This window comes from Carettochelys insculpta, chromosome 25 (assembly GCF_033958435.1).
Source record: "Carettochelys insculpta isolate YL-2023 chromosome 25, ASM3395843v1, whole genome shotgun sequence".
NCBI lineage: Eukaryota > Metazoa > Chordata > Testudines > Carettochelyidae > Carettochelys > Carettochelys insculpta.
Window position 1 is genome coordinate 13,263,561 of NC_134161.1, and position 25,170 is coordinate 13,288,730.

Genomic DNA, 25,170 nt, shown 5'->3' on the forward strand with positions numbered 1-25,170 from the left:
AGAACCAGCTATTTATGCAAATCTGAATCACAAGAGAGACCCATACAGTCAAAATCTACCACCTGTTTCCTCTGGACAGCTCCCAGGGTTTGCCAGGCAAGCTGCCTGTTAAGTCCTAGCCACATGGAGCTGGGTGTCAGGACAGGAGTTACCCATCACCCAGCCAACCCGGTCAGTTTCAGCGGAAAGAGGCCTATGGGCAGGGAAAAGCCCCACCATGCCTCTGGAGTCCTTCAGACCCAGGGTGGAGCCAAGCCAGGGAGGGGATGTTGGTGGAAGGAGAAACCAACAGAGACCAGACAAATCAAGTCAGGCCAGCAGCAGATACTTGGAGGAAGGTACAACCACCACCCACAATGGAATAATCTATGGAGAGGCTTCTTCTTACCCTCTACCCCATCAGTCAGAGCTGACTTGTCCCCCAAGGTCCCTTACACCATATACAAAGCCAGACCCAAGGCTATTCCTCTCAAAAAAACACAAGGGGGATAAAAGTCAACAGGAGCTGGGCACCTCATTGCCAACTGTGCCTTTAAAAGTCTAACCTCACCCAAATCCTTCTGTGACCTTGCTAACCCCAGTGATCACCAGCCGATCACACCATCACCACATAATGAACCGGCTAGCCTGAGCCCAACAGGCCCCCTGCCTCCACCAGCCCTGGGAGGCAGAAGGATTCATGCAGCACACTCACCTCTATGTCCCAGATGCAATCTGTGTTGGGTGGGTAGTGAGCCGGGTAGTAAGGGGTGGTGAAGTTTCCACTTTCTCCTCTCAAAGTCCCACCGCAGGCTAGAAGATAAGCGGGAAAGGGAACTCAAGATTCGGATGTTTCCAAAGGCAGCCCCCAACTCTTCAGCAAGGCAGGATCAGACACGCAGAGCGGCCTTTACACCAGTTTCAGCTGAGCTCTGGAGAGCTCCACACCGAGGCACGGAGAGAACCCAGGAGACCAATTAGGTCATCTTCACATCTAATCCAAAGTAATCCCTTCCCCTTTTCTCCTCAGGGGCATCATTAAAGAAGCCAAGTGCACTGTAGGTAAGGCACAAGCTTCTGAGAGCCAGGAAGAGGCCTGCTTCTACAGTTCTCCTATAGCATCACATCCAGTGCCTGCCTGCGCCTTCCCTCCCTATCGCCACAAAACAGGGGCTTCCCCCAAAGCCCCCGCTTACTTTTGCTCTTTGGGAGCTGGAAGAACTCTGCCTTGAAGCCAGGGTTCCGCCCCTCTGCATCCGTCGTCAGCGTGACCAGCATGACGTTCTGGGAGGACAGGAAGGTCAGGTTGTAGGAGGGTGGGTAAGTTCCATACAGCCTGGGAGGAGGAAAGCACAGACTGCTGCTCAGCATGCCCCTTCATATCCTCCCAACCCTCCCCAGCAAAAGGAATCCCAGATTCAGAGAATCCATCTGCTCAATCAGAGAATAGCAGCCAAAGAAAGCTGCAGCATCCCCATTTTACAGCTCAGGAAACTGAGGCACAGAGGCGGGGAAAGGGGGAATGATATACCCAAGGTTACCTAGCTGGCCAGGGACTGAGCCAGGAAAAGAACCCAGCTCTCTGGAGTCCTAGTCCACAGCTCCATCCACCAGGCCGCATTGCCCCTACCTATTACTGTGGTACTTAAACAACGAGACCCCATTCCTGGGGGGCTGACAGGAGTCAAAAGTGTTCCTCCTCGTCACCAAACTGCAGTGCAGGAAACAAAAGCCACTTTCTCTTGGAAGCAGCTGCTGTTGTAATGGAGGAGCAGGTGGTCGGCCGTAAAGCTTGAAAGCTTGTCCCCCACCAACCCGAACTGGACTAGTAGAAGCTGTTACCTTCCTCCCAGTCCCCTTGTTTCTCTAATACCCTGGGGCCAGCACAGCAACACCGCCACTACGCAGACACGTGCATTGCAGCAGGGCCTGTTCAGGAGACCCAAATCACAAGCCAGAACCCTGCTGTGTCAGGAGCTGTACGAACAAAACAAAAGCCTCTGCCCTCTACCTCAGCTGACAGAAGGAGTCAACTTTGAGTCAATTTTTCATTGGTTGAACCATATCCTGAGAGCCCTATCACCCCAGTTTCATGTGAACATCTCTTAGCCTGGCCTGTCAACTCCTTATGGTTATTGGAAGGGATTATTGCCGAGATCCAAGCGCCTCCACATTCATTGTATTATCCTCCTGCTGGACAAAACCACACCAGTGAGATCAGTTTCACCTGCAGAGGCTCCTGAAGAGAATGCTCAGGTTGCAAGCAATCTCCAAATGGTTTCTGCCTGCTGGACAATCAACTGCTGCCATTGGACTATGCATTAAAAGGCAGCAGTTCTACCCACGTAGGGTCATCTCTTTGTTTTGTACAACCGCCACGATGGGGCCCCACCATGACCAGTGCTCACAAGTGCCACTGCAACACACTTGTCATCTTCATCCTCCCAAGAAGGAGGCTTTGAATGACCTGTTTATTCACCATCACTCTCATCGCCCGGGTTTCCACCACGCAATGACTCTGTTGTCCCCTGCTCTGGCTTTCCCTCAGTCTTGTTAGCCGCGTCTACATGTGCACACGACTTCGAAGTAGCGGCACCAACTTCGAAATAGCGCCCGTCGCGGCTACACGCGTCGGGCGCTATTTCGAAGTTAACTTCGACGTTAGGCGGCGAGACGTCGAAGTCGCTAACCTCATGAGGGGATGGGAATAGCGCCCTACTTCGACGTTCAACGTCGAAGTAGGGACCGTGTAGTCGTTGCACGTCCCGCAACTTCGAAATAGTGGGGTCCGCCATGGCGGCCATCAGCTGAGGGGTTGAGAGATGCTCTCTCTCCAGCCCCTGCGGGGCTCTATGGTCACCGTGGGCAGCAGCCCTTAGCCCAGGGCTTCTGGCTGCTGCTGCGGAGGCTGGGGATCCATGCTGCAGGCACAGGGTCTGCAACCAGTTGTAGGCTCTGTGTATCTTGTGTTGTTTAGTGCAAGTGTGTCTGGGAGGGGCCCTTTAAGGGAGCGGCTTGCTGTTGAGTCCGCCCTGTGACCCTGTCTGCAGCTGTGCCTGGCACCCTTATTTCGATGTGTGCTACTGTGGCGTGTAGACGTTCCCTCGCAGCGCCTATTTTGATGTGGTGCTGCGCAACGTCGAAGTTGAACATCGACGTTGCCAGCCCTGGAGGACGTGTAGACGTTACTCATCGAAATAGCCTATTTCGATGTTGGCTTCACGTGTAGACGTAGCCGTTCTGTTCAGTTTGTATTCAGTCGGAACCCAACAGCCTGTTAAATCACCATGCTCAACTCAAGATTGAGCTGATGATGTCTATATTGGGACAGCAGCCCCATCATGTTGGGTGCTGCCCGGACCCACAGAAAGACCCAGTTCCTGTCCTATAGATCCTGCATTGTACTTAGTGGTCCCTCTCATTTTTTCCATCCATGGGTGGAATAATTTTGTTGCGTGCACCAAAGCATGTGCAGTTGTGCCTCAGCCATAGAAACACATGCTGCCAGCTGTGTGGGTGCTCTACTATTCAGTTGGGCAGCACCTGACTCTCTCCTGGGCAGCTGCCCAAGTGCCCAGCGTACTCTGATCCTACTCATTTTCCATCAGAGGCTAATTCCAGTCTAGCAGCTGTGACTGTCAGGACAAATTCCATTCTCATTCAGCACAAGATTGCTGCGTCTCAGCATAACACATCACTGCTAACTAAACTCCTTGATCCATTCTGGACCACCCTTTGCTGTCTTCGGCCTCTGATCCGTTCCAAAGCCTGCAGATGGCCACAGAAAGAGGCAGCCCCAGCAAAATCACTCACTTCACCAGAGCGTGAGGCTCCACTGGGCTCAGGGAGTTGTACACCTTGACCATGTCATTTCCTTGGCTGTAAGACTCCACATCGAAGGTCTTGAAGTTCAGGCTGATGATGGCGTCAGCGTCGGCTCTCAGGACCCATGTGCAGCGAGCGTTGTTTGGATATGGGCTGTTGGGGAAGCCCGGAGTGGTGAAGCTGATGATTTCGCCTTCCTTGGCGTGCAGGGCAAAATTGCAGCTATCTGCCAAGAAGTGGGGGGGGTGGGTCAGCCAATGAATCATGGAAGGGATCAGAGGTAAGTGGGGGAGAGGCCAGGAAGCTCAAAACAACTCATTTACTTTATGAACTTTTACGTTTCTAAAAACTCCCCCGGCGTGCAGAGCAGCATTCCCTGTAAGCTGTGCGCGTGGGCAGCTACTCTGGGGAGATGCAAATGCTGCCCAGCTGATCAGCAGAATGCCCACAGCTAGGTTTTGGTTTCCACGAGTTGTGCACATTTGGACACAGAAAATTTTATTCTCCACATGGGTGGAAAAAAATTAGAGGGGACAATGATGCAGAGTGCAGCCTCTCTGCAGACTGTTACGGAAGAGACACACACACTGTGCTCCCTCACCAAAAAACAAACTAACTGTTGCTCTTTGTTACAGGTTTCCTTTAGCAGAGAAGCAAAACTGAGCCGCTTATGGAAAAACCTGCCACTTAGGATAGGCCCACCTGATCCTACCAGAGGATCCCATGGCCGGACCGAGAAGGAAGGAGTTCGTGCATTGGCAATCACAGGCCTCTGTAGGCTTCTCCTGGCAGTGAATGAAGCCCTCTCAGCAACCACAGGAGCTGCAAACTTATAAGCACTAGGGGCCTCAATACCGTGGCAATATTTGCTGGAAAAAAGAATAAGAGTGACACTTACTGTCCCATGAAGACCGAACTATATCCGGATCAGCAGCTACAAGAAAAACAAACAGGTTTTTTTTGTTAGCGACATGTTCACTGCACCGATACCTGGCTGGGAGCCGCCAGCCAGCCTGAGTATGATGGGGGAAAACATCCACCCTCACAGCAAGAGACAGGGCAGCTGGCGTCCTCTGCCTCCCAAAACAGGCAGAGCTCTGAGGTGGTGCAGTGGATCGCACAGGTGAGGCCTCAAGACCAGAGGCTGCGGAATCCAGGTGAAGACATCACAGTACAGCACCTAGCTGCAGACGCCAGATCTCGTTCTGAAGGAGGGACTCCAGCGCTCTCCAGGAGCCGCAGGAAGAGCTCATGGGGGATCCTAGTGCATCCCCTGCTTGCAGCTGGGAGTCCCCACTCTCAGGCGTAAGAGTCACCATCCCTCACAAGCTGGAACCAGCCTGGGTTTAAGGAAATCAGGGAAACTGAGGCATGGCACCATTAAGAGCTCTAACCCAACCAGAAAGCTAGTGGCAAAGGCCTCCAAGTACGCGTCTGTTCTGCCCCCAAAAGAATCCCCAAGGCCACAGGGCCATTCCCTCACACCTGAGCCAGAGGAGAAGGGGAACGGAACTAGGACTCACGGAAAGCAACAATCGACTTCACTTGCAGCATGGGATTCCGCAACCTGTACTGCACCGTTTGGTTCTGCTTCTCGGCCATCGCCCTGTCAAAGGCCTTGGTCCTGTATGACGGGACGATGAACTCCGACCAGTAGTAGGCAATGACGCTGCCCTCGCTGCAGGGGGGTGAAAGGGAAGCACGTTACTGACAGTGTGCCAACGACGGGTGGGGAGCCAGGATCCAAGGACTCAGACGCACAGGCTTTAAGGTCCCACAGGACCATCACAACCAGCTAATCTGACCTCCTGCCCATCACAGTCCTGAACTCAGTTTGGGTTTATTTTGCTCCTTTTGGGAATCTGTTCCAGAACTTCGTTAGAAACCCTCATCTAATGTCGAGCCTCAACTTGTTGACGGCCAGTTTAAAACCATTTGTTCTCGTGTTCATGTTGGTTCATAACTAACTCCTCTCTCTCCCTGGCGCTTGTCCCTTTGAGGTATTTAGAGAAAGCATTAGCAGCAGAACTGCCAGAAGACCTAGGGAAGTGATTATTCCCCTTTATTCAATACTGGTGAGGCCACATCCGGCATAGTGTGTCCAGTTCTGGGGGCCCCATTACAGAAAGGATGTGGACACATTGGACAGAGGGTAGCAGAGGGTAACAGAAGTGATTGGGAGCTGGAGCACATGGCTTATGAGGAGGAGAGGTTGAGGGATTTGGGCTTATTTAGTCTACAGAAGAGAAGAACGAGGGGCAATTTGATAGCTGCCTTCAAACTCTTGAAGGAAGATTAGAAAGAGGATGGAGAGAGGCTGTTTTCAGTGGTGACAGATGACAGAACAAGGAGCAATGGTCTCATACTGCATTTGGGGAGGGTTAGGTTGGATATTAAGGAAAAACTATTTCACTAGGAGGGTGGTGAATGTGTTAGCTAGAGGGGTGTTGGTATCTCCATCCCTAGAGGTTTTTAAGTGCTAGCTTCACAAAGCCCTGGCTGGGATGATTTAGTTGGAGTTGGTCCTTCTTTGAGCAGAGGGTTGGACTCAATGACCTCCTGAGATCTCTTCCAACCCCATGATTTTATTCTCCTCCACTTGCTCTTGGTTTGGTTAAACAAGCCAAGCCCCTTGCGTCTCTGCTCATAAGGAAAGTTCTCTACTTCTCTGATCATCCTACTTGCCCTTCTCCACACCCGTTCCAGTGTGAATACAGAGCTCAAGAGCAGAAAACAAGGGTGCTCTGCTCTCACCTGAACACCCCTCCCCACCCCCACCCCCCGGCCTTGCTCAGCCTGGTTCTGTGGCTCTTGGGCAGAAGGTGAGCTGACCAGTCTAGCTGAATACGGCCCTTACAGAACCTGTATTCAGGGAAGGGCTCTGCCAGAATCAGCCACCCCTAGACAGTCTGTCCCTCAATACCGCAACTAGGCCCATCGCAGAACAGCCTCGCTCCATTTCATGGGGTGTTGCAATCCCAGCGGCTGCCATCAGATGCTCCCATTCGGAAGCAGCACGTTACAAAGAGGACCAGTTGCGCTGGACTCAAATCTCACACTGCCATTCTTGCTCTCGTTCTCTGAAGCAAAAGGCAGCCTGAGTAGGGACCTCACATCCACTCTCTGTGCATGGGGGAAAGCCCAGGGTACTGCTGCATGGAGGTGGGTCTGTCCCCTGATAACCCAGAAAAAGCAGTTTCTACCTCCCCTAACTTTCAGGACACACCAACTCCCTGCCCACAGGTAAGGGCTCAGGAGACAACTCTAAGGATATAGCACCCACCTGAAGGCAGTTACTACTGTCTCCTTGTGATAAGGGCCAATGGCTTGGTTACTTCTATAGATGTCTTCAATCTAAAGGATGAAAAGGTAAGAGGAACATGTTAAATATACAGAAAAGCACCAAAACAACACAGCTGCCTGCAGAACTGGATGTTAGGAGGATAGAGTCAGGTCAGAGTCTGGTATAGGTTGGATATTAGGAAAAAATTATTTCCCCAGGAGGGTGATGAAGCACTGGAATGTGTTACCTAGTGAGGTGGTGGAATCTCCATCCCTAGAAGTTTTTAAGTCCCAGTTTGACAAAGTCCTGGCTGGGATGATTTACTTAGGGTTGGTTCCTCTTTGGGGAGGGGGATGGACTAGATGGACTCCTGAGGTCCCTTCCAGCCCTAGGATTCTATGAGTCTATGAAAAAAACCAACTTTACAGCCAAAGTTTGCAAGCCTGGCAGCCTATGGCAGGCTCCCAAGTCCATGTTTAGACTGCCACAAAGTCACCAGAGGACAACTTCAGTATCATTTGTGAGGTGCTTGGACACTTGCGCAACTGGAGATACAGGAAGGGGTGTTGGTTTCCTAGAAATACCTAGGCAGCTGGGTCCATGGCACTTTCCATAGCCCTGAGCTTGGCCCATTGAGCTGGCATGGACACGCACAGGAGGCTGTTACTGCAGCTGGGGGACAGGACCGGGACAGAAAGTGCCTAGCGGGCTGCAGTGCACAGAGCAGGATCCCAGCCTCCAAGTCAAGCTCTGAGGTGGGAAAGGGGCTGAGCTGAGCCCACCTCGGGAAGAGCCTTACCGTGTGCTTCACCTTCTTGGAGAGCATGGCAAACTCAGGGGAGCTGGAGTTCTCATAGGCATCTATGAAGTTCCAGTTGACAATCAGTAGGTGGCCATTGTAAACCTTCTGGATGGGGGCCCTCTGGTCTGGAAGACATCATTTCAGAAAAAGAGAGGATCTCAGTGCAGTGGTCAGAGTGAGAGAGACTGAGCAAGGCAATATCAGAGAGTTTCCACATTAGTCTGTATCCACAAAAACAACAAGAACTCCTGGGGCACCTTATAGACTAACAGATTTACCAGAGCATAAGCTTCCATGGGCAAAGACCCGCTGCGTCAGATGCATGAGAGCTCAGGGGAGAAGTATTCCCCTGCTTCTTACACATGGGAATTGTCAGCTCAGCCACAGCAGCGAGTGGAGTTAGAACATAAGAATGGCCACACTGGGTCAGACCAAAGGTCCATCTAGCCCAGCGTCCTGTCTTCCAGTAGAGGCCAACGCCTGATGCCCCAGAGGGAGTGAACGAAACAGGTCAGAAACAAAGTGGTCCCTCCCTTGTCATCCACTTCCAGCCTCTGGGTGGGTTTTATGAGGGGAGGTTCTTGGGTTTGGCCCAAATTTTGAAGCAGGCCAGGGGCAGAGCGGGATGAGAACTCGGGAGTCCTGGCCACCGGCCTCATACGCTAGCCACTGCAAACCCCATACAGAGCTATGGATTCTCTCTCAGCGTTTGTGCAGGGCTAATGCAATGGGGCCCCTGGACCCAGAAAGCAGTGGCCATCATCTCCGGGCAGCTCATTTGGAAGCCAGCGCAGTAATTAAAGCCCGCAGATCCTGAGGGGACAGGTGCCACAGGGGCGCCCCCTCCAGCAGCCCAACCTAGCGGCAGGGCCCCACACTCACATTTGAAGTGCCACACCAGAAGGCCCACCATGAGGGAGACGAGCAGGAAGCCGAGCAGCATGGCCATCACCACCACCCATCGCTTTGGGCCGCGCTTCTCCACCTTCTTGGTGTTCGTGGCGGGTAGGAACTCCACTGCCTCCTCCAGGCCATTCACGTCCTAGGAAGGGGAGTAAAAGATGCATGGTCCTGGCTCCAGAGCTGCTCAGCGTAGGGAGGCAGGACCAGAACTCTGGTCCTGGTTCCCCTCACGGCCTCAAGGCAGCACTTACAGACCCAGTCCTCCAATTAATCAATGTCTTTAATTAGGAAGTTTTAGCAGGGTGATAGCTCTACCCACACAGGCTTTGGACAACACAATAATCATTACAACAGCCAACAGCTCTGCCTAGGGGAACATTGTGCAATAATATAATCATTGGCTTTCTCTGTTCAACATGGCTTATTATCACTGGCCCCCGCCCTCCTCCAGTTCTCTGTTTAGTAACAGCCCCTTGGTGGTGCCAGAGCAGCGGTCGAAAGTGCTCTCCCACCACTGACTGGGTTAAAGTAACCCCTGCGAGCCCCAGCCTCCCAGCTGAGCTCTGATCCCATGGCAGAATTTGTCCTCAGTGCTGGGCACCGGAGCTCTGTCCTGCACCTGGCACTTTCTCCTGATGATCCTCTTCTCACCACAGTCATGGGTTGCAGAGCCACGTCTGAGGAGAGTTAGATGATCCCCACGTGATAATTCACCATCTCGTTAACAAGAAACTCTGTAGCACAGCAAAGCAAACACCGATGTGATCCTTGTTCACAAACGTGGGCGTCATAGGTGTTGGTTAATCAAGACACGTACAAGCTCTGAGGCCCAACAAACCCGCCCAATCAGAGTCGCTCCACCACACGACTGACCAGTCAGCAGATGGCCTTGGTACCCCTATACAACAAACCAACGAATATTGCACAGCCCACCAGATAACATCCCTTTACCAAAGCTAGAGGCATGAGATACTTTTCCATAAGTCTCTGAGTGAAAGTCAAGGTCTGGAACATCACCTCAGCTTCTAAGTCACCTGTGACAGTTGACACTCATGCAGATGTAGCTGTGTCAAATCTCAAGAGTAAGAGCTGCACATAATTAGTTGATTTTTCCTCCTCCTGTAAGATTAGTTTGAAATTAAAGCTTGGCTGTATTTTTCCAGTTTTAAAAAAAAACCCACCGCTACGTAGCCTTACGAAAACTTTGTCTTCAAGCTGCTGAAACCCACAGGAAGTTGCACAAAGCAATTCCGCAATGTGCACACACCACACGAGGCCTGGCGCTTACCACAACACACACACACACACACAACTTGCAACATTTTCTCGGGAGCAGGAAAGCCGAGATGCTTCTGGAACCCAAGTTCCAGAATTCATCAGTTGATGTGAGCCGATGCCAATGCAGGGAAATCCAAAGTGAAAACAGAACAAGTGGGTGATGCCCTCAGATAGGAGCTGTGATTGTGTCGAGAGCTGAGACCAGTGAGGTGCAAAAGGTGCAACATGTGATCAGCAGAGCAAGATGGGGGAGGGCCCTGCTCTGCCCCTCCAGAAGAGGCAGGACCGTGGGTCGAAGGGGTGGGGTTGGGGGCAGTCGGCCCTCAGCACTGCCTGGACCAGCACCAGCCTCTGGCAGCAATTTAAGGGAGCAGCAGCCCAGAGCTCTGGGCCCTTTGGTATCATTGGGTCCTGGGAAAGGTGCCCCAGCCCTCCACCTGGCACCAGAGTGGGATGGAAAGAAGTGAGGCCAGGGATGGAGAAAAGGAAGTAGGACACGGGATTCCTGCCTCCTGTCTCCAGCTTACTTGGTGACTTTGGCAAGTTACTTCAGCTCGCCCTGCAATAGGATCACTCCAAGAGCAAACCAAGTCATCTAACCCAACTCTTTTCCTTCCCTGAACCACAGATGGCATTAGGAAGGAACTCCCACCAGCTGTGTTCTCATGCTGCAGCGCCACAGCGATGTCCATGAAACCTGAGTACCCACAATTACACCTGGAGAATCACTGCTTTGTTTATGTTTGGTGGCCAAAGAGAGGGAGGGCTCAGTGCGCCAGACCTCAAAGATTCACACATTTCCATAGCAGGGGGCATGGGGCCACCCTGGCTGCAAAACTGGGCCTGGGGATACCAGAAATCCCACACCTCCAAATGCCCACCTTCACCACCCCTCTCAACTGCCTTCTTTCAGTCACAGGTCAGGCTCTCCAGCACCGGCTCAAAGGTACGTCTAACAGACGATCGGGGCTATCCCCCTGAGACTACTGGTGCAATGAGACATACAGGGACCACTCCCTGCCAGACTGGCTCTCTCTCGGGCATCGGGCAAATCACTTCCTCTGTGCCTGGGTTTCCCCGTGCGCAAGCGGGGGACTAGGGGACTCGCTCACTTTGGAAAGGTGCCGGGAGAGGGCGTAAATAGATTGTAATAGGGATTTAAGATCCTTTGTGTGACTTTTACCAGTAAGGACAGCTTGGAGAGGCCTGAAAGCCACCATGGGCCCGCTCCAGTGTTCCCATTAAGCTGCGTGCTTGGGCAGCTGCCCAGGAGAGATTTACATGTTGCCCCAGAGAGCACCACAACCTCTCACACCCGGCAGCCTGCGTGTCTATCAGTGGTGCACATCCGCACATGCCTTGGGGCGCATAAAATCTTTTTGGCCCACAGACAATGAAAAATAGCAGGAACACTGGCCAGTTCTCAGGGCCCACCTGCTGTGTCAGCTGGCCTGGCCGCTGTTTGCTGGCATGCCCATCCCGCTTTGCTGTCACATTCAGGCCTCCCAAAAGCGGGGAACACCATTGCTGGCGCACCCCAGCAGAGACAGGCACCGGACCACAAGCCACCCCATGCCGTGGTCTGGAACGCCAGCAGGGCGGGGGCTTTCCCCGTTCCACTGGGTGCAGCTGCTCACTTGGGGGCGACATGTGGCACAGGGGAGGGAGAACGCAGTTCCCTGAGCCTCTCCCTGATCCGGCTGCTGGAGTTATTTTTAGACAGGAACTGTGATCTGTCGAGAAAAACCAGAACTTCAAGGGCAGCAATGACTCAGCCCAGCCCAGAGCACATATGGGCAGCAGGGTGTGGGGACAAGCCCTTCTGACTTGGAAGGTTTTATAGAACCCAGTCGGCAAAGGGGAGCTGAGGGGATGCCCCATGCAGGTTGTGGCACAACAGTGACTCAGATGAGTTCACCATCAGAGGCCACTCATGGGTGGGAGTACAGCACAGTGTGTTGCTTATGGAGCAAGTGACCAAGCTGAGAAGACGTGGCCTAACGGTAGCTGGGATTTAAACATAGCCGCTAACACCACTCCCCAGGTTTTGGGAATCAGTTGGCTGGTTTTTGGACACACACCATTGCCCTCTGCTGGGCGGGATAAGAAGTTGCTCTGCTGTGTGCCATTAGCCCTATACCGCCAGCAGCTAATGGTGAGTCTCCTCAGCTGAAGTGTACAAAAGGCTCTTTGCAGAGAGGAAGGATCAGAGAGTTCTCACCTGTTGTCACCATAGAGTTCTACGCAGCCAGGCCACATGACACAAGAATAGACACGAAAGATGCAAGGCCTCGCTCAGGCTCCCAGGGGTCCTGCTCCTGACACCCACTCACTGGGCCAGGGACATGTCTTTGCACTCCACCCCTCCCCCAGCTCCACCATGAGGAGGTAAATGAACACGGAGTTGAACAGAAAAAGCTTCCCCTCACCCTGTCTCAAGCCCTGGAATTTTCCAGCCACTTGACTGCCAGGGACCGGACTCAATGACCTCTCCAGGTCCCTTCTAGTTCTATGATTCCACGCCTGGCACTACAGCCTGGCACCCTCCCACCCCAGCCCTCCGCCTCATGTCAGAGCGAGGTCCAGCCACGCGATTGGTGGGGTCCCAAGGGAGCCGCAGCAGCCGGACGACAGTAGCCAGGCATGAGAACCACACTGGCAAATGACAAAGATGGGTGTGTGGTCACTGGCTGCAGCAACTGCTTCCGGTGCCACCGGGCCTCAGGGCAACAGTGAGGGATACTTGCTTGTCACCACCAGCTCACACCCCATTGTACCTCCAGAGACTTATCACCCAGCTGACCGCTCAGAAGGCGGTGAGCTGTCCTGCGGCCATGGGGAGTGGTCTAAGAAGCAACCGGGTGCTCCACCTCGAGCCCAGAGCCCCAGGGTTCCGCAAAGTGACAATAAGGGTTCTGCAAGAAAACTCCATTGCAATAGCCGACTCCTCTGCGGCTCCCTGCCCTGCTGCCGCTGAAACAGTAGAACCAAACCGGATTGGTTGAACGGCCGGCAGGAATCCAGCTGTTAAACCAACTCAGTGTAGTTCCACTATTTCAGTGGCGGCAGGGCAGGGAGAGTCCCTCACTTACCTCGCTACCCGAGCCGCCACACCCCTCCAGTGGGCATGGCTCAGCTCATCCCCCACCAGCAGAACAATCCTGCCAGCCTTCCTCCTGCTGGGTGCATGTGGCTGCCCGGCGTAGGCTCCCCAGCCAGCACCACGGATGGATTAGTCCTGGGGGCTGCTTTGGGGCAGAGAGGAGGTAATCGGGGTGGGGGGGTGGGTTTGCATGACGGGAAGTAACGCAGACTGGGAGGCAGATGGGACTGGGGGGCAGATCTGGTGTCTGGGGTGGGTAAAGCCTGGGAACGGGATTCTGCAAAATTCTTTTGAGTTTAAAGGGTTCAGCGGCCAAATAAAATTGGGAACCCCTGTGCTACCCTCTTCCTATCCCTAGTCTGACAGTTCCTGAAGGCTGCTACAACAGGCTGTGGCAGCCTGTGGACATGTGACTCCCCATTCCCTGGCCCCTCCAGCGTATCTGTTGCCTTAAAAGTGAAAAGCTAGTTTGCCAGATCTATTAGCATAACACTAAACCTGTTAAAGGGCCTCAAAGTAGTAATTAAAAGTATGTGTCAGGGTTGATACAAGCCTGCTTTTACTAGGGTCTCCCAGACAGCTGGACAAAGGAGATTCCCTCTTCTTTTTGACTATGCGGTGAACTAGTTTTAGGCGAACCCTCCACCAAAATCAGTATCTCCCTAAGATATAAAATCCTATGTTAGGCCTAAAACATTTGGAAACATTTTAACATAAACACACAGTGAAATTCCATCAACATGTCTTGTTATGAAATTCACACAAAATTAGTCTTCCTGTTTTCTATATTATGAATACACTAAACAGCTCAGTCTCATTAATTTCAAACAATGTCATTGTTTCAGGAAGTTTAAATATGTAGTAATCTATAAAATATTGAAATATTGATGAAGAAAACGAGCAGTCCGATAGCACTTTAAAGGCTAACAAATGTATTTATTAGCCAACTGAGCTTTCATGAGTAAAACTCCCTTCTTCAGACTGAAGCAGAATTGGCTCTTACCCATGAAAGCTCATTACCTAACACACACATTTGTTCATCTTTAAGGTGCTAGTGGACTGCTTGTTATTTGTGATGAAGAACATGTAAAACAGAGCAGGGCTGCATCAAGCGTGCCATAATATTTCATGTCATATTCAGCAGGAGAGCTGACGCCCTTACTACAAAGCTTTTCCAAGTAAAGATCTGACCAACTTTAGGTTTTATCACAAAACCTGCCACTGACATTTTTTCAGTCCCTAATTTAGTACTTTTAATTGCCTTCCACACGTCCCGTCTGCACTAGCTAGCATGCAGTGGAAAACTGGCAGTATTTTCTTTAGAAAGACATTTTAGAAGAGAGATTCCTCCCCCCCGCCTGCAGCCCCATGTCATTTGCTACATTTGGGTTCAAGGATTTTGCCGGAATGGGGGAGCAGAGAAGGAGGAGACAGTAGGGAAGGTGTGGGATAGTGGGGAAGGGGCGGGGGTCACAGGTTGGGAAGCTTGCCTCTCTAAGTAGCAGCTTCACCCACCGCCTATGCACATGGCTCCCTGCTGCTGGCATCAGTCTGCAGTTTAGCCCAATCCCTGCTCTCCCCACTGCCACTTTCCAACTTCCAGTAGGGGTACAGGCTCCACCTCCCAGAGCAGACAAGGATTTGCCAGCAGCAAGGTGAACCGGGGCCTTCGCAGAGCCAGCGGCTCTCATTCAGGCTGCGGGTTCTGGCTTGCTTGGCAGCTCCAAAGGGGAGGGCTGCAGGGGAAGAACAGTTCAGGAGTGAGCAAAAGGAGGAGGAAGGCCACACGGCAGGAGTGCACGACCCAGGCATAGGAGTGCCAGCACCACCTCCGTCCATTACTAAACGCAATGCCCAGAGGTAAACAGGACACTCCTCAGCAGGCTATCCCAAAAGAGCTTGGGGTCTACCTCCCGGTGCCTGAGATAGGATGGCACCAACAAGACAGGGAGGGATAAAGCTACAGCAGTGTTTCTACAACAGGGAGTCCGGTCCACACTGAAGTTGCAAGGCAATGGCTTTGGGGAGCAGCTCATCACAGCCTAGCATTTTCAAAGTGGGTGATCCCTGGGCTATGGCATGGCCAGCCAGCCCACACAAGCCTCTCTGAAGCCAGCTTTAGCCTTTGTTCCTGAGCCTAACGGCCATTCAGCCCTCGATTTTACCTGCATTTAGCGCTGGTGCCCCTGTCCAGTAGTCAGGGCTAGTGGTTGGAGCAGAGGTCGATGCTGACACAGAGATGCGATGGAGCCAAGGGTGGCACTGAAATCAAGGCCTGGGGAGAAGCCGGGGTTCGAACGGGGATCAGAATTTGCAGACAAGCCAGAATCAGTGCTGTGCCCAGAATCCAGGTGAACACAGGGGCTGAAGCCAGAGGGTCTGAGTCCAGAGATAAGCCAGACAGCTTCGTAGCTGAGGCTCAGGCCAAAGCCAGGTGGTCGCGGTCTGTAGAGGGCCAAGAAGCGCAGGCAAGGCTGGAGCAAGGTCAGAGTAGAGCTCGGCTGAGGCAGCGGTAGCAACAGGACCAAGAGCAGGCTCAGCGTCTCAAGGGCCCAACACACCCCAAGGCAGGTCCCTCGTTGGGCGGTGCTGTCACACAGACTGATCCGCAGCTCTGGAGGGCTTGGAGAAATATCCAGGGTGGGAGGTCACCTGACCCAGGCTCTGCTCTGGGATAGGCTGCTGCCGTATGCTCAATGACTGAGTCACCGCAGGCTCTGTGGGAAGGGTAAGTCAATGCAACTGAGAGTAGTGACTCACCCCAGATCTGCTGGAGGGGCAGCTGAGAGCAGCCCTGATTGGGCTGAGGTTTGCCTTACACACCCAGTGCCGGTACTGGGAAGCATCACCAGCACAAGCCAAAGCTGGGGCATGTGGCATGTCTTCCCCTCTGCGAGTATTCCACTGCGTCCCGTCTCTTCCCCACCGCTGCAGCCTTCTGGGATAAGCAGGAAATGCTCGGCGTGCATAAGACTTAACCTGTGATCCAGCCAAGCTACCACTGACTCAAGGGTCCGCCCTTTGGGAGGCCTTGCTGCCATCTCTTCTGGTCTCTGTACAGACAACACATAGGTGTTGAGAGAAACCCTAAAGCAAGAGTGCTTGGACAAGGAGAGAGCCCAGCACATCTGGAGTGGGAAGTCAGAGGGACTGGCTGAAAGCTCTAGAAGGCAAATTGCATCTGACCAAGGGCACTGCTGGACTGGAGCTGGCATCAGATTCAGGGCCATTCATTTCAAGAAAGTTGTGTGTTGCAATCTGCAAACAAGGCTTTCAACTCAAGGCACCAGGTCTCAGCCTGTGACTCCGAGGACCTGCACCCAAGGCACACCTGGCCAGCCTGACATTTAATAAGGATTAGTAAATATATACCAGATACGGCACCTGCTGCCAAGTTTACAGTTCTAAGGTCTTGGCAGCACACCTGGTTTGGCATTCTATACTGACAGAGGTTCTCCTGCTGGGGGCGCAGCTTGTATCAGCAAACTGCACAGCTCTGACAGTACAACCGTGTCCACACTAAGGGCTTTGGCTGATACAGCTACCTCCAGTCAAGGTTGCACCTCATCACAGGCCTGACCCTCACACCTGTGTCTGACCTTGGGTCTGTAATACAGACCCAACAGGGGCAAGTTCCAGAAGGGGTAAAAAATGACATTGCTTCATTCAATGCTTAGCCTTCCAAACCAGATACACTTGGTATGTTCCCCAGTGCTAAACAAATGGGTCACACTTGAATTCCCGTGAACGCACACAGCCAAAAGAGACAACTTCCAGGTTGACTTACATCCAGACAAATTACATCCAGCTCCATGTCTCAGATACAAGTGACTGATGCTGCTCCCAGGGAAGTCAACAGAAAAACTCTCCTGGATTTTAGCAATCAGGTCAAAATCTGCAGTAGCAAACTCTCCATAACTTTTAGAAGAAAAGATGCATTTTTATCTTTAAGATTTCCCCCAAAACATATTTAGTGATTCTAATGGAAAGATGGGATTTTTCTCCTATAAGGGCAGGATTGTCACATTAAACTACAGGTTGAACTTCTCTCATCCAACACTCTCGGGACGTGACTGGTGCTGGACGAGAGAATTTGCTGGACCACAGGAGGTCAATATTTTCTAGCACATTATCAGCACTTGCACTGCTTACTGGGCTCTTAGAAGATATTTAGGGGTAAATTACAGCTCAATAACAGCACAGAACACTGAGAGCCAGGACTGGTGGCTGGAAACAAACTTTATGGGACCATGGGAAACTCGGCCACACCCATGATAAGTGGCCATCCAGCTAACTAAAATCATGTCAGATTATGGAGTTTGCCAGACGAGAGTGTGCTAGATTAGGGAGGATCAACCTGCAATCATATGTAATTGAAGGGGAACTGGGCAGTGCAATCCCTTAGATTGCTTTGAAATAACATCCTCAATATTTCTCTACAAGTGCAGCCCATACAGGTCTACCACACTGCCCCACCCCAGAGGCTGGCAGTAAAGTGACTAATCAATAACTAACCACTGAAGTGAAAGTGATGTATCAGGTTTCCCTGTCCCAGCACAAAAACCTCATGCAGCATTACTACTAAAACTAGAAAGTAACCATGAAAATAGGGATACCACCTAAGGGATAACAGTGATTAAAAATCTCATTGGACCATGCCCCACAGCAAGTTTTCTGATTTTCCCACTGAAACCAAGAGAGTTCTGCATACAAATTTTTATAATTTGGGATGCACATCTAGAACTGGAAGGGACCTTAGGAGGTCATCTAGTCGAGTCATCTGCCCTCTTGTCAGGACCAAGTACCATCCCTCCCATCTATTTCCCCCAAATGGCCTCCTCAAGGATTGAGCTCACAACCCTAGGTTTAGCAAGCGAATGCTCAAACCACTAAGCTATCCTTCTCCCACATTCTATTTGCCCCAGAGCCTGAAATAGCCTCCTCAAGGATTGAGCGCACAACCCTAGGCTTAACACACCAATGCTCAAACCACTGAGCTATCCCTCCCCCTATGTCAATAGCCACACCCACAAACCACCACCTCACAAGTTCAGCTTCCCCAAAATCATGACATTTGAAATACACCAGCGTAATAATACATTTGGGGGGGGGGAGGTATTTACCTTCTGGGCTTTGAGCCTTTGAGGACACATTTTCAAGCTTTTCTCAGGTTCTGTGGAGCTTAGCAGCTTAGCCTGATCTTTTTAAGAACTAAAACTCTCAGACACCTACTTGGCTCCAGGAGCTGGGCCTTTAAGAAACGCACAACTTCTCACAAGACGATAAGAATCCTGAGAGCCAGCCCATGGAGCACTGGACAAAGTAATCTCAACAATCTGAAAGCCAACAAAATTTGTGTGCGCGAAGTGGATGAGTCATTTCAAATGGTCTAAATTTCACAGGCATAAATGAGAGCAAGTGCTCCCATACTGACTCAAAAACAGTGTTTCTCAAACTGTGGCCACCAGGGGTTTTTCTTATACAGTAGAAATCCGAGATACATATGCTCAAGTTGCACGTACCTCAGTTTAATGTGACTCAGGGGAGTCAGGAAACTGATCAGGCTCCAGGTCCCCTCTGCTGGCAGGACTGGGGAAACTGACCAGTGCTGCAGCATTAATCAGTTTCCTGTGAGGGGCAGGGAGCTGGGAGCCACCCTCCAGCTGCCTGCCTCACAGGAGCAGGGAAACTGACCAGCACAACAGCACTGATCAGTTTCCCAGCTCCTGTGTGTGGCGGGCAGCCAAGAAATAGGCTCCACATAAGTCCTCTGTGACCAACCTCCACGTAAGTCAGCAACCTACTGCAGCTATGACCCCTGATTTTTTCCTGAGAACTCCTGTGATAACGTACAGGAAGGGGAGAGAAGTGGGATCTTCCACAGAGACCAAACCTAACAGCTGTTAACTGTGCAGCATGTGACACAGACCAAGCTACAAATCGCAGGAGGAACCAGCACAGGTTCAGCTTGATAACAAGGCAGAGCCCAGATCTTTTGTAAACTCTGCTTGTGCCATTATCGAAGGATAACACAAAAGGTTATCATTGGTCCCCTGCATGCAGGGCTACAAAAAGCTTCTGATAAGAATAAACCACATTTGAAGATAGGACTCCTGAAACTAAACAGCAGAGCAATCAAATCAGTTTCCACGTTTCTTTTCCTCCTCGGTTCCTCCTTAAAGACAATGAGATTATTAAACAGAGATGAACTGTGGGAAATGAGAGAGAGCATCTTGCTAAGGCATAAGTGTCCTGCCTGACACAGGAGGAAAGGGCAGCAGGAATCGGTTCAGTACAAATCTGGGGAACAGGGCTGAGTGTGCCACACCTCTGGCTAGAAGCCGTCTTGACCCTTTGGAGCTGCGGTGCCCAACACACTTTCTACTCGTCACGTGTGACAAACTGGGCACCACGGTGTGGCAAGTGGCTCATTAGAGCAACACAAGTGGAGTGCCCCCTGACGGCTCCCCGTATGCACCCCACTGCTCGGCGGGACAAGCACGTGGCAGCAGAGTTGGCTCCTCCTGTGGCTTTGGCAGCTCAGCGGCTCCAGCTGTGGGGTGGCTTGACTCCAGCCACAGGCTGGCTTGCATGAGGTAGTTCCAGGGACAGGGGCGACTCTGGCAAATCACTAGCAATTTGTGGGGTGTGGGGAGGGGTGGCAGCTGCTAGCTCTGGGGAGGGCGGTGTGGTGATCAGTAAATTTCTTTTGGACACCACTGCCTTAGAGCAGGCATAGGAAACCTTTTTAAGGTCAGGGCCACTGACTCAAGAAAAGAAAAAAAAAAAAAAAGAGTTGGGGGTCACAGAAGTGAAAAGCAAAAACAAAAACACTCATTGAGCTGGTCCTTGACTTGGCAAAGAAAGATTCCCTCATTCCCCTCGCGCACCAGCCCACCCCAGAGCCTAAGGGGCCCAGGGCTAGTACATTTGTGGACAGGCCACAAATGAGGGGCTCAGTGCGGAAGGGGACTGCCAGGAGCCAGGCTCGGGGTGTGGAGTCTGTGCAGAGGGAGGGTGGAGGAACATACTGGGGGTTAGGGGACCTGAGAGTGTGACAGGCAATGGCACCTCTAATATTTTTCCATTCGTGGGTGGAATAAATTTTGTTGCGTGCATTATCGCATGTGTGAATGTGCACCATCCATACAGAAACAAGCTGCCCACTGTGGGCTGTCATGGGCACTCTGCTAATCAGCTGGGTGGCACCTGAATCTCTCCCGGGCAGGCGCCCAAATGCTCAGCTGACAGGGGACACTGGTGGGAGGGTGCAGGAGCAGAATGGGGATGGATAAGCTGGGCAGGAGTGGGGCGCAAGAATGGAGTAGGGGTGGGGGAGCTGGGCCGGAGAGGAATACAGGAGCACTCTGGGGTCTGGCGACATAGAGGGGGCTTACCTGGCGCAGCTCCCCTGCCGCTCCCAGGCACTGGAGTTTGGGGTGTGCAGGGTGGATTGAGTCTGATGGAGATCACGTTCCCATTCCTCAAAGGCACCCAGCACACCGCATGGCCTGTCTACTGTAAGCTTCTGGAGCACAGGGAGCATCGTGGCCGAGATTGCACAAATCACCCTCTCTGGGGTCTTAAGCATAAATATAAATCTTGGTCACCCTCCCCAATAGACTATGTTCAGGGTATTCCCCCGTTAGTCAGCATTTAACCTGTAATAAATGGCAACAGATGTACATGGCAGCCCTATTCCAGGTAGGTCAGGGTCAGCAACCAAAAGAGCAAGAGCAGTCATTTTTTTCCAAAACTCAGTTAAAACAAACACCACCTCAGTAATGCACGAGCCGCAGCGTGTGGGAATACAAGATGTCCTTAATAAATAACATCAGACTTTTTGTAACCCCTGTTTTAAGAACAGCGCACACACAATGACTTGTAATGCGATACGTGTTTAGTGCAGGATGTTCATAAACTTTTTACTTATTCTATTTCCTCATACTTTCTTTGTGCCACTGTCTTCCTGACTTTCACTCCTGAGCCTTCTCTCTCTGGAGGACACTGGGGGAGTTAGCCAAAGTTTCGAGATCACATCTCATTTGCTACTTAGATGCGAGTTGTTCATTTTTGGGCTTTTCGATGTACACCCCGATGGAAAAATCAGGCGAGTTGGTTTGTTTGTTTTTTAACTACTTTGCAATTATAGTGCCTGGAGCCACAAAGAAATTCTTAAAGACCCTGATAGGTGCTCAGATCATTTGCAGAGCCAAACAGAACAGTCAGGAAAGCAGCACCTAACAATGGTCTCCCTGAATAATGAAGGTCAGAACTAGACTTTTAAAGGGGTGGGAAATCCTCTTTCCAATTCAGGCCCATTACTACAAACAGCAAAAGTCAGGCGCAAGCACTTGGCATCAGACACCAACCCAGACTGGATAGAAATGTTATAATTTACACCTAAGAAATCTCTCAGCTCTATCCTTAAAGGGGTGGGGGGAAAAGAGGGAGCAGGGGAAGAATTATAACCCAGCCAGCCTAACTCGAGCCTAGAAAGATACAGGAAGAAACTCTCAGTCAGTCAGTGGGGCACAGAGGAACATTCAGGTGGGTACAGTAGTACCTGGCACCCAGGACAACCCCCACTGGGGCAGGCATGATCCTGTTCTGCCTCTTACTCCACTCCAGCCTCTGCCACTGCCTCTCGGCCATGGCTTCAGGCAGATGCAGGCAGGGAGGTGGGGAGAGAACAGACCAAACAAAAGTTTGGGGACCACTATTAATGGAGTTACAATTAATTTCTAGTACAGATTTGTCAAGTACAAGCCATGCCAAACCAAGTCAGTTGCCTTCTTTGCCAGGGTGACTGGCCCAGTGAAAAGGGGAAGAGGTAGATGTGATATAACTTCATTTCAGTAAAACAAAGCAGCAGAAATGGAGCACTTTGCTTTGTCGGAGTACAGAAAACACAGCTACCTCTCCGCTACATTTCATTTCAGTAAAGCTTTCAACACACAACATTCTCGTACGCAAACTAGGGCCATGGAGTCTAGACAAAATCACTCTTTTACAGGTGCACAACTGATGGTTTCTCAACCGGAATTGTTACAATGGTTTACTGCCAAACTGGAGGGATATATCTCGTGGGGGTCCCACAAAGGTCTGCTCTCCCCCCGAAACTCCCACCGCAGTCTGATATGATTCATTATACTATACTCCATTAAATGTCTTCCATAATGGAGAGGGAGTTAGAACACCTACAAGTGGCAACAAAGTGTTGCACACATGTTGGAGGACTGGATTAGAATTCAAAAAGACCTTAGCAAATGGGAAGATTGATCTGAAATCAACAAGATGAAATTCAATAAAGTGATGTGACCAGTGCTATACCTGGGATGGGGGGGGAATCAAATGCACAAGCCACAAACAAAGAATAGTTGGCTTGGCATATCAGAGGGGTTGCCATGTTAGTCTATAGCCACAAACACAACGAGAAGTCCTGTCATCTTGTAGACTGACTGATATTTTGGAGCATAGCTTTCGTGGGTGTCAGTTGGTTAGGGGGTCGCCCTCCTGAGAAGGATCTGTGGTTTATAGTGGATCACAAATTGAGTTTGAACCAACAATGCGACGTAGTGACAGCAAAGCCAGTATTCTGGGGTATGTTAATAGAAACACTGTATGTAAGACACTGGCGGTAACTGTCGTTCCTCTTCCACTTGGCACTGTTGAGGCCCCACCTGGCCTACTGCATCCAGCTCTGAACGTCACACTAAGGAAGAGGAAGATAAATTGAAGAGTCCAGAAAAGAGCAACAAAAATGATAAAATGTTTAAGAATCCTGACCTAGGAGGAAATGCTAAAACAAAATGGGCACATTTAGTCGTCAAAACAGATGGTTAAGGAGGCACCTGATAAGTCTTTAAGTACATTAAGGGTGTTATAAGAGGTACCATGATCAAATTTTCTCCATGTCCAGTGAAAATACAACACAAAGTCACAAGCGTCAGGTGCTACAAGGGAGCTTTAGGTTAGACATTAGGAAAAATTAACTCTAAATAAAGGCGGTTCGGCTCTGGAGCAGGTTTCCAAAGGAGGTTGTGGAATCCCCATCATTGGAGAACAGGTTACACACCCCCGTCGGGGCCAGCAAACCCCAGAACCAAGAGTGGCATGCGAGCTGATTTTCATCAGCACACGAGGTTGGAGCTCTGCCCCACCCTTCCTTCCCATGCAGCTGGGAAAGTGCTCAAAGCCATGCCAGTGGTTAAAGCATCGGCCTTGTAAACCCAAGGTTGTGAGCTCAGCCCTTGAGGGGGCCTTTCAAGGGTCTGCAGCAGATTAGATTTAAATATATATATATATCTATATATCTGTCAGGGATGATGATAGGTCCTGCTGTGAAGGCAGGGGACTGGACCTGATGCCCTTTTGAAGTCCCTGGCAGCTCTGCAAGATATGTATATCTCCACATTTCAACAAACCACCACCCAAACGGTACAGCTCTGTATATTAATTTATTTATGAATGAAATTGGACTATTAGCGATCTGAAAAAGCATCAGCAGCTCTAGGACCATACATGTAGGTCAAAAGGTCAAATTTCAGCACTTTCCCTTGGAAAGCTTGCTGACCTCTGGTCTAGGTTTACTTGCTCCCGTCTCAGTGGACAGGGCTAGATTTGATGCCCTCTCACGGCCCCTTCTATCTCTACATTTCTAGGATTATTTGATTCAAACAACCTAGGAAACAACCCCCTGGATTGCCGGCTTGAAAGCGCACCCCTACAAAAAGTGTGGGGAAAAAGGAAGGCAAATCTCTCCCCCTAAAAATGCTAGTTTACAATATCAAGATTTTATGCCAAATGATACAAAGGGAGACAGGAGACATGATTCTTCAGCAGACAGAAGTGGCAACACAAACCATTTGCTCCTGTTGGACAAACTTTTCTTCTCTTACCAAAGATGGGTGGGGACACAATTTTTGTCAGGCGAGCACTAAAATGAATCTGGTTTATTATTTCCTGGAAGAAAAAGGTCACTTGCATCTCTGGATTTTACACTTCCCTTCTCGATCACTCCTACGCACTTTTTCCAAATAATCATCAACATGCTCAAGGCTTGCAATCTAAGGGCATGCCTACACTACCCTGGTAGATGGAACCCTGGACGATTGACCCGGTCAGAGTCAATTTCACATGCCAAGTAGGGACATGCAAAATCTAACTATCTATCTGGGGTTGGCAGTCAAACCCTATACTCCTCAATCTCACGAGAAATAAGGGAGGACGACAAGAGAGTTTCTCCCATCAACCTTCATCAGCGAGGACAGTCAGATAAGTCAACCATAGGTAAGTCAATTCTAGCTACGCAATTGCAGTAGCTGGAATTGCGTATCTATGATCGACTGTAGGGTCTGGTACAGACCTGGCCTCAAAGCCAGAGTCAATCACCAGGGAGTTCTGTCACCTAAAATCAGTTTTACCCTGAAGAGATTCAGTTTGAACCTTCATTATCCCCTAATCCAGGAATGGGCAATAAAAAAGCAGCCGGCTGCCACTACTGTATTTACCTGTGCCTCCGTGGGATCAGGCAATCACAACTCTCATTGGCCACAGATCGCCTTCATGACCATTGGGAGCAACACCAGCTGGGACACTGCTTCCAATAGCTCTCATTGGCCACCAACAGTGATCCACTGCCAATGAAAATAGCGATCGCCCGACACCTGTGACAGAGGTGTTGGCTCGCCAGGGACTAACCCTGGTGGACTAAATCTGCCAGGCCGGTATTTACCCACCTCTGCTCTAATCCCTCCTTTGAACAGACACAAGCACATTTCACCTAGGAAACAGGAACATAAAGCAACTTGGATCGCTACCAGCAACACCATTGGCAAACACACACCTTCTTTCGGTCACACACATTCCCCACCTGCAGAGCAACTGCTCATCCTCGGAGAAGAGGGAGTAGGACTGTGCGCCTGTAGGTTGCACCATCACGACTTCATGTTAGCAACTTGCCTTTGCTTGATTTTCTTGATCTGCTGTTCTTGG

At 50.9% G+C, this 25,170-nt stretch overlaps 1 protein-coding gene across 1 annotated transcript in view; it reads right to left on the bottom strand.

Annotated features, from left to right (window-relative positions):
- ST14 (ST14 transmembrane serine protease matriptase) overlaps positions 1–25,170 on the bottom strand; it is a 45,487-nt gene that overhangs the window by 16,639 nt on the left and 3,678 nt on the right. Inside the window, exons 2-9 of the mRNA XM_074976984.1 lie at positions 8,772–8,931; positions 7,887–8,014; positions 7,088–7,158; positions 5,328–5,482; positions 4,703–4,738; positions 3,793–4,030; positions 1,176–1,315; positions 695–792 (exon numbers count right to left, since the gene is read on the bottom strand). Of these exons, the coding sequence (XP_074833085.1) occupies positions 695–792; positions 1,176–1,315; positions 3,793–4,030; positions 4,703–4,738; positions 5,328–5,482; positions 7,088–7,158; positions 7,887–8,014; positions 8,772–8,931 (1,026 nt within the window). The remainder of the gene's footprint in view (positions 1–694; positions 793–1,175; positions 1,316–3,792; positions 4,031–4,702; positions 4,739–5,327; positions 5,483–7,087; positions 7,159–7,886; positions 8,015–8,771; positions 8,932–25,170) is intronic.